The 6,649-nt window shown below is 62.0% G+C and overlaps 1 protein-coding gene across 1 annotated transcript; it reads left to right on the forward strand.

Moving 5' to 3' along the window:
• Positions 1 to 420: 420 nt before the first annotated feature.
• On the forward strand, positions 421 to 6,381 carry LOC113959079 (maestro heat-like repeat-containing protein family member 6). Its single transcript, XM_027667850.1, has 16 exons — positions 421 to 564; positions 771 to 1,063; positions 1,305 to 1,369; positions 1,484 to 1,906; positions 2,074 to 2,222; positions 2,453 to 2,600; positions 2,846 to 3,033; positions 3,121 to 3,258; positions 3,535 to 3,649; positions 3,820 to 3,957; positions 4,298 to 4,474; positions 4,600 to 4,755; positions 4,914 to 5,015; positions 5,401 to 5,503; positions 5,773 to 5,829; positions 6,086 to 6,381. Exons 2-16 carry the CDS (start codon positions 949 to 951, stop codon positions 6,289 to 6,291), a joined length of 2,280 nt encoding a protein of 759 aa, XP_027523651.1. The 5' UTR covers positions 421 to 564; positions 771 to 948; the 3' UTR covers positions 6,292 to 6,381.
• Positions 6,382 to 6,649: the final 268 nt, after the last annotated feature.

A 6,649-nucleotide genomic window follows, 5' to 3' on the forward strand; every position in this document is an offset into this window, starting at 1 on the left:
CACTTTCAGCAGAGCGGATGGGCAGAGCCTGGAGCTGTAGGGCTCCCTGAGAAGCTGGTCCTGGGAGGTGGCCACAAGCCCTGTGCCAGGCGGGAAGCAGCGTCTGTGGCCTGCCCGTGTGTTGCTGTCTGGCTTGCTGAGGGCTGGGAGGTGCCTGCTGAGCCAGCTCCCGTGGAGCTCCTTCAGGGCTGCGCCGCTGCGGGGCCGGTTGTTGGGGCTGCGTCGGCAGCCGAGGGGGCTCCTTCTGCTGCCGTGGGCAGGCACAGCAGGGGAGGGTTTGCTTAGTTTTTCAGCTGTGCCTAAAGTTCGTGTCCAGCTACCTTGGATACTTTGGAGAACGGACTCCTTCCCACCTGGGGCAGGTTGTTTGGGCTGGAGGAGTCCCCAGGGCACGTGGCAGTGTGTCACAGGGCCCTTTGTGACACGTGAGGACATAGTACTGGTGGTGAGGTGGCAACACCTCAGTGCTCCTCGGAGCGTGCGACGGGACGGACGGGACAGAGCGGTGCTGTGCGGAGCCCCCGTGCAGCCAACTCGTTCCTTTCTGACCGGAGCGTTTTGGAGGCTTTTCTTTTGTGCGAGCGACCTCGAGGCCAGACCGTGGGAGTTGGTGACACGGAGCTTTTGCGAGGTGTCCCCCATCCCTGCGGCAGCTGCCCTCGAGGCTGCACTGCAGGACCTGCTAACCCCTAGCGTTTGCTAGGCTTTTCTGTCTTTCAGGTGTCCTTGAGCCCACACTGCAGGACTTCCTGACCCATACCGTTTGTTAGGTTTTTCTCTCTTTCAGGTGCCCTCGAGGCCAGACTGCAGGATTGGGGACCCGGAAATTTTCCGGAGTCTCCAATCCCTGCGGTAGGTGGCCTCGAGGGCAGCCTGCCGGACTTGGTGACCCGGAGATCTTCCGAGGTGTCTCTCTCTTGCAGGTGCCTTCAAGAGGCAGACTGTGGGATGGCGGGAAGACGCCTGAGCCTGCTCAGGCCCTTTCGGAAGAAGAAGGAAGGCCCTGGAGCTGCCCCATCCCAGCACCTGGAGAATATGGAGCAGCTGCATCCCCTGCAGGAAGGTGAGTGGCAGAGCTGGGCCCCAGGGCTGGTGGCTGCAGCCGGCTCTGCCTCATCCCACCCCGTCCCCTGTGGACATGGCCAGGGAAAGGGAGGGGGGGAAGAGGGCCCGGGACTCTTCCCCTGGCAGCTCCATGCACTGACCATCCCGGGGCTGGCCCTGCCTGTGGAGCGCAGGGCTGGGCCGTGTTCTCCGGCCTGTCCCGCAGCCCCTCAGCTCTGACCGTGCTCACTCTTTGCCAGATCCAGGCCGGGACCAGAGACAAGAACAGGACCGTGCCCGTGGCCGCTTCCGCAGGGCAGCACAGGTACCTGCAGCCACGGCCTCCTGGGCTGGGCCTGCTGTCCCTCCTCAGCCTGGCACCGCTGTCAGAGCTCACCACGGCACATCCCTCTCTTCCCTGCTCTCCGTTCTTCTGCAGGCCTTCCTGAAATTCTTGGGCATTCGGCGTAAAAGGACCACAACCAGACCAACTGAGGTCATGGCACAGCCTGACCCCAGCCTGACTGAGCTCGAGGCGGACCCTGATGTCACCACCACACTGACTGATGACACAGGAAACTGTGATACCCCGACAATTGTTCACGCAGCAAAGTCTGACCCTACTATGACTGATGCTACAGCAGACCCTGACAGCCCATCCATCGATCGCACTGCAATCCCTGACATCCTGTTCAGCGATGAACCCACAAACTCTGGAGCTGCACCACCCGATCTCACTGTGGAGGCCGACACTGCAATGACCGAGGGCACTGCAGACACTGACCTCGTGCCCAGGGAGAGTGTGAATTATGCTCCCACTACAGATATTTTTGAGGAGAATGGTGTCTCCAGTCCAGAGCAAGTAAGCAGCCTGCGCCCAAGGCTCAAGCCACTCCAGGGGCTTGTGGCCCCTCAAGCCAGCTCCCCTGGGCCCTCTCAGCCTTTGAGGCCAGCACAGTGTGGTGGGAAGGGAAGCACTTGTCAAGGAACCTGGGCAAGTTGGCAGCTCTTCCCCCATGCCTCCTGCAGGTGCCAGCCTTCGTCAGGAATGTGCACCAGAGAATGACAGCCAACGCGACTCCAGAAGAGAAGCTGCTGACGGAGTTTCTGAGGGTGACTGATGAACACCCTGGTGATGTTGTGTTCACCCTCCTGCGCTGTGCCCCATCGTGTGACAGGTACAGGGCCTCCCTGCCTTCAGGGCTCAGGGCTCACCAGCCTTCAGAGCACATCACCCTGTCCATCCTGTCCCACATGGTCTGCCAGAGGGGTGGAGAGTTCCAGGACCATCTGGAGCCTCTGTTTCCCAGCCCTGCCATGTCAGCCTCCATCCTGCTGCCATGGTCCCTCCCTGCTCCTCAAGGCACTTTGGCCAGCACCCCCCTGACACAGAACTCTGGCCCCGCAGAGCTGCTGCAACCCTGTGGAAGATCATCGCCTCATCGGGAAGGACAGTGGTGAAGGTGCTGCCAAAGCTGCTCCGTGTGATGGAGAACTGGCCATGGCTCAGCATGCCCACCTCCGACGGGGACAAAACAGATGTCTTTGCCCTGGCTGTGAGTTTCTAGAACTGGACTTTACTTGCCCACAGGTCGCTTCTCCAGCAGCTCTCCATCCTCCCCGAGCACTGCATCTCCCTGCCTCAGGCGCTGGGCTGGAAACCTGGCTTAGGGGCGGGTTCAGGGGCACCAGGCTGGGGGCTGCCCCTGCATCTTCCCTGGCCTCTCCCCCCCACACCTGGACTCTTTCACATGGACATCTGGGCACTGAGACCTGTGTCCGGGTGCTTTATCTTTTGCAGGCAACCAGGGTGATTTGGGAGATTCTCCAGATACTCCAGCACCCAGAGCCATTGAAAATGTATTCCCCCCGCCTCCTCGCGGATCTGCTCTTCCAGACTTCCATCAGCCCAGAGCAGACGCCAGAGGAAGTTGACACCTTGTGGAGGGAATGCCAGAAACAATGCGACCTTCCAACAGACTCCAAGAGGTGCTCAGTCCCAGTCCTCCTGATCCTCTCATGCCCTCGGGGCTGCTCAGGGCTCCCAGCATGACCTGGGCTTTGCTCTGCACCCAGGTTTGCAGTGCTGACCCTGAAGGCCCTGCTTTGTCATCTGGAGTGTGAAGATGTCGTGCTTTCAATGGAACAGAAGCGCGGCTGGGACACGCTCCTCAGCGCCGACACCCACCACTACGCAGTGGGTCTGCTGGCCAGGTGAGACCCCCTTGTCCCCGCTGCCCCTGTCATTTCTGCCCTCTGCACGGGGCACCCCACGCAGTGCCCGTGGTCGTGGGCCAGAGGGCCTTGTCACCCAGGGATGGCCGAGCAGAGTGGCAAAGGCTGGGAGAGGCGGGTGCACAGGAGGAGCCGCCTCCCAGAGCGCCCTCCTCCCCTCCCAACCTGGTGGGGAAAGACCAGGACTCTGTCAGCGAGTCCCTGGAGAGGTTGGACCCCCGCTCAGGGTTGATGGTGCCTGTTTCCCCCGGGCAGGGAGATGCGCCGTGCCTCGAGCCCCTTGTATTACCCGATTGCCCTCTGCCTGCTGAGGCTGCTCACCAAGAAGAAGCCCTGCTGGGAGCTCCCTGCCATGGCATTCCTTGTGGAGGTGAGCCTGATGGCGAGCGCTGCCTTGCTGACCTGCCTCCACCTCTCTGCCCTTTCACCCCCACAGCTGCCTGGGACGGTGCCGCGCCCTGCGCTGCTGCCTGGGCCCAGCCCGGTGCGGGTCTGGGCTCCTGCCGGCCGGGCACCCCGTCACTGCTCCCTGCCTTTCAGGTCCTGGACTACCCGGACATGACTGAATGGAGTGACATCGTCCTGGAGATCCTTTCCAGGCACCTGTGGAGCCAGTGCACAGAGATGCGTCGCCTGGTGCTGAGAAGCCTGGTGGTGCTAAGCAAGGATCCTGGGATGGTGAGGAGGGGGCAATTGGCTGAAGCTGTGCCGGCAGCCTGGGGCTGGGGAGTGCAATCGCTTGGCTGGGCCAAGGGGAGATTTAGCTTGGGGAGTAGGGAAAGGTTCTTCACTCACAGGGTGCTCTGGCACTGGAACAGGCCCCACTGGGAAGAGGTCACGGCCCCAAGGCTGCCAGAGCTCAAGGACAGCACTCTCAGGGACACGATGGGATTGTTGGGCATGGTCCTGTGCAGGGCCAGGAGTTGGACTTAATGATCCTTGTGGGTCACTTCCAACTCGGGATATTCTAGGATTCCATGATTCATGGCTTCACAGCACAGCATTGTGTTCCACACAGGCTGACGGCATAGAGAGGCTGACACCAAGCCTCATGGAAGTACTGTGGGATACAGACAGAGAGCTGGTCAGGATGGCCCTCTCTGTATTCATCAATGAAGTCCAGGACAGAGACATCCGAATCTCCACCCTCACTGCCCTGCAGCTGGCTGAGATGCTCCAGCCACTCTTTGGCTACGTAAGGCTCTGTGCCCCCCACCCCAGGCGCTGGGTGCTGCCAGGAAACTGTGGCCTGTGGATTTGCAGGCTTGTGCCCCGGTGGGCCTGGAGCAGCTGAGGTCTTTTCCTCTTTTTTTCCATCAGGACAACATCCACGTGCAGGTGCTCTCCATTAACCTCTTCCAAAAGGTGATGGAGTTGGGAGTGGAGGAGAGTAAACAACCCCTGAAGACACATGTCATCTACAGCCTGCTCCCACTTTTTTTCCACTGGCATAATGAGAACCAGGACGTGGCAGAAGTGAGAACTTGCAGGGTCTGGTGTCCCCGCGGCAGGGGGCTGGGCTGTCTCCTGCCCTGGCACCTCCAAGGCTCCAGTCTCCTCCTGGCCTTGGTCCAGGGACACGGGTCCCGTGCCCTGGGCTGCGATGCCATGTTCTGGTCTCTGTTGCTCTGCAGGCCTCTCGGGGAGCGCTGCTTCGTGCAGCAGGGTTGCTGAAGAGGAGGGATCTCGTGAAGCTGCTGGAGACAGAAGAGCCTTGGAGGTTCAGTGAGTGCCTGGTAAGGATGACCCCAAAGTCCCCGATGCCCAGAGTGCGGGGCTGGCACTGTGCCCCTGCCCACTGCTGCAGCCGCCCGCGGGACAGCAGCCTGCGCCCCACCCGCTGCTGCCTTGCCTGGGGCGTGCGGGCTCCTCTGCAGGCTGCTCTGCCCCCGAGCCAGGGGGCCGCTGGAGCCCCAGCCCAGCTGGGCTGTGGGGCAGGGCGGCCCAGCGACTGCCGGGGAGCAGCCAGCCCTCTGCTCCCTCCAAAGCCGGCCCCAGCGGCTGCTGCCCGGGCCTCAGGGCTGTGCGGGCAGGGGAGGCCAGTGCTGGGCGCAGGCAGCGCCCGGCCAAGGGGCAGAGCCCCAGCCAACCCTTCCCTCTGTGCCCTGCTGCTCTCTGCAGCTGGAAAAGGACAAGAGAAGAGCAGTTGAGTACCTGTGCCAGGCCCTGCCATACCTGGAGAGCCCACAGGAGCCCGTGCGAGAGGCGGCCCTCAGGTTCATTGGTGAGCCACAAGGTCCCTCCCCGCCCCACTGCAGCTCGGTCCCAGCCCCGGCTGCTGCAGCAGCAGCAGGATGCGGCCCAGGGATGTGCTGGGGAGCCCCGAGTGCCCTGGTGGCTGCTGCCGCCCTGTGCCAGCCCAGCCCTGGGGAGTCCCGAGGCGGGAAGGCCCCGGGCTCAGCCCTGCCAGGGCAGGAGGGTGTGTGGCTGGGCTGGCAGCACCGCCGGGGGGGAACTGTGCCACTGGGGCCCTGACAGGATCTGTGTTCCCAGGGATGGCCGGCAGGTACCTGAAGGGACAGCGGGTAGAGCTGCAGATTGTCATTGACGGTGAGTGAGGGCAGTGGGGCTGGTGAGGCGAGCACAGAGCCTGGGGCAGGGAGCTGCAATCCTGCCCTGCCTGCGCTGGGCTCTGCTCCCTGCATGGATGAAGAACGGCTTGGGCAGAGCAGGGAGAGATTTCAGGGCCACGGGGGGTATTGGTGGCCAGTACATCCTGGCTCATCTCGTTGGGCCCTGCTCCCTCCTGGCCTTGGCTCACCAGAGATCTGCTCTCTGACCTTGGCTCCGTTCTTTTCTCTTCCAGTTATTGAAGGCATGACTCCCGACAGCGCTGCTGTCAAAAGCCTGGCACTTCAAACCCAGGAAATCCTTAGACTTGTCCAGAGACTTCAGCCTTCTCCAGGTTCCAGCAGTTTGAACATCAGGTCCAGAATGCACAGAATAGGGAGGCTCCTCTCTGGGGCAGCTGCCAGAGGTCAGCGGAGAACTGATCCTGGGAACCCTGTCTGATGGGACCACCTGAGCCTGCGCGACACACCCCTCTCTGCAACCAGTTCCTGTTCCCCCAGCTTGAGACTATGAAATTCCTCTCAGCATACACAGAGGTTCAGGAGTTTTTTTTGGTGCCCGGTGTCCACAGGGCGTCTGGGAAGAGGGGAAAAAGGGCCCTTGTGCTCCACAACACTTGCCCAAAGGTGCAGTGGGGAAGGGAAAGTGCCCAAAAGGCCCTTGGCCTTGGGGGGTTCTGCTGGAGCCTCAACACTTTCAGCAGAGCGGATGGGCAGAGCCTGGAGCTGTAGGGCTCCCTGAGAAGCTGGTCCTGGGAGGTGGCCACAAGCCCTGTGCCAGGCTGGAAGCAGCATCTGTG

Source organism: Corapipo altera, unplaced genomic scaffold, assembly GCF_003945725.1.
Source record: "Corapipo altera isolate COAL_440 unplaced genomic scaffold, ASM394572v1 354, whole genome shotgun sequence".
In the NCBI taxonomy this organism is placed as follows: Eukaryota; Metazoa; Chordata; class Aves; order Passeriformes; family Pipridae; genus Corapipo; species Corapipo altera.

Excerpts from the sequence above, each read along its gene's own strand:
- LOC113959079 (XM_027667850.1), top strand. The coding sequence starts at position 949 with ATGGCGGGAAGACGCCTGAGCCTGCTCAGGCCCTTTCGGAAGAAGAAG. Across the intron at positions 3,650-3,819 it reads CCATGGCATTCCTTGTGGAG|GTCCTGGACTACCCGGACAT; the intron begins GTGAGCCTGATG and ends CCTGCCTTTCAG. Across the intron at positions 3,958-4,297 it reads TAAGCAAGGATCCTGGGATG|GCTGACGGCATAGAGAGGCT; the intron begins GTGAGGAGGGGG and ends TGTTCCACACAG.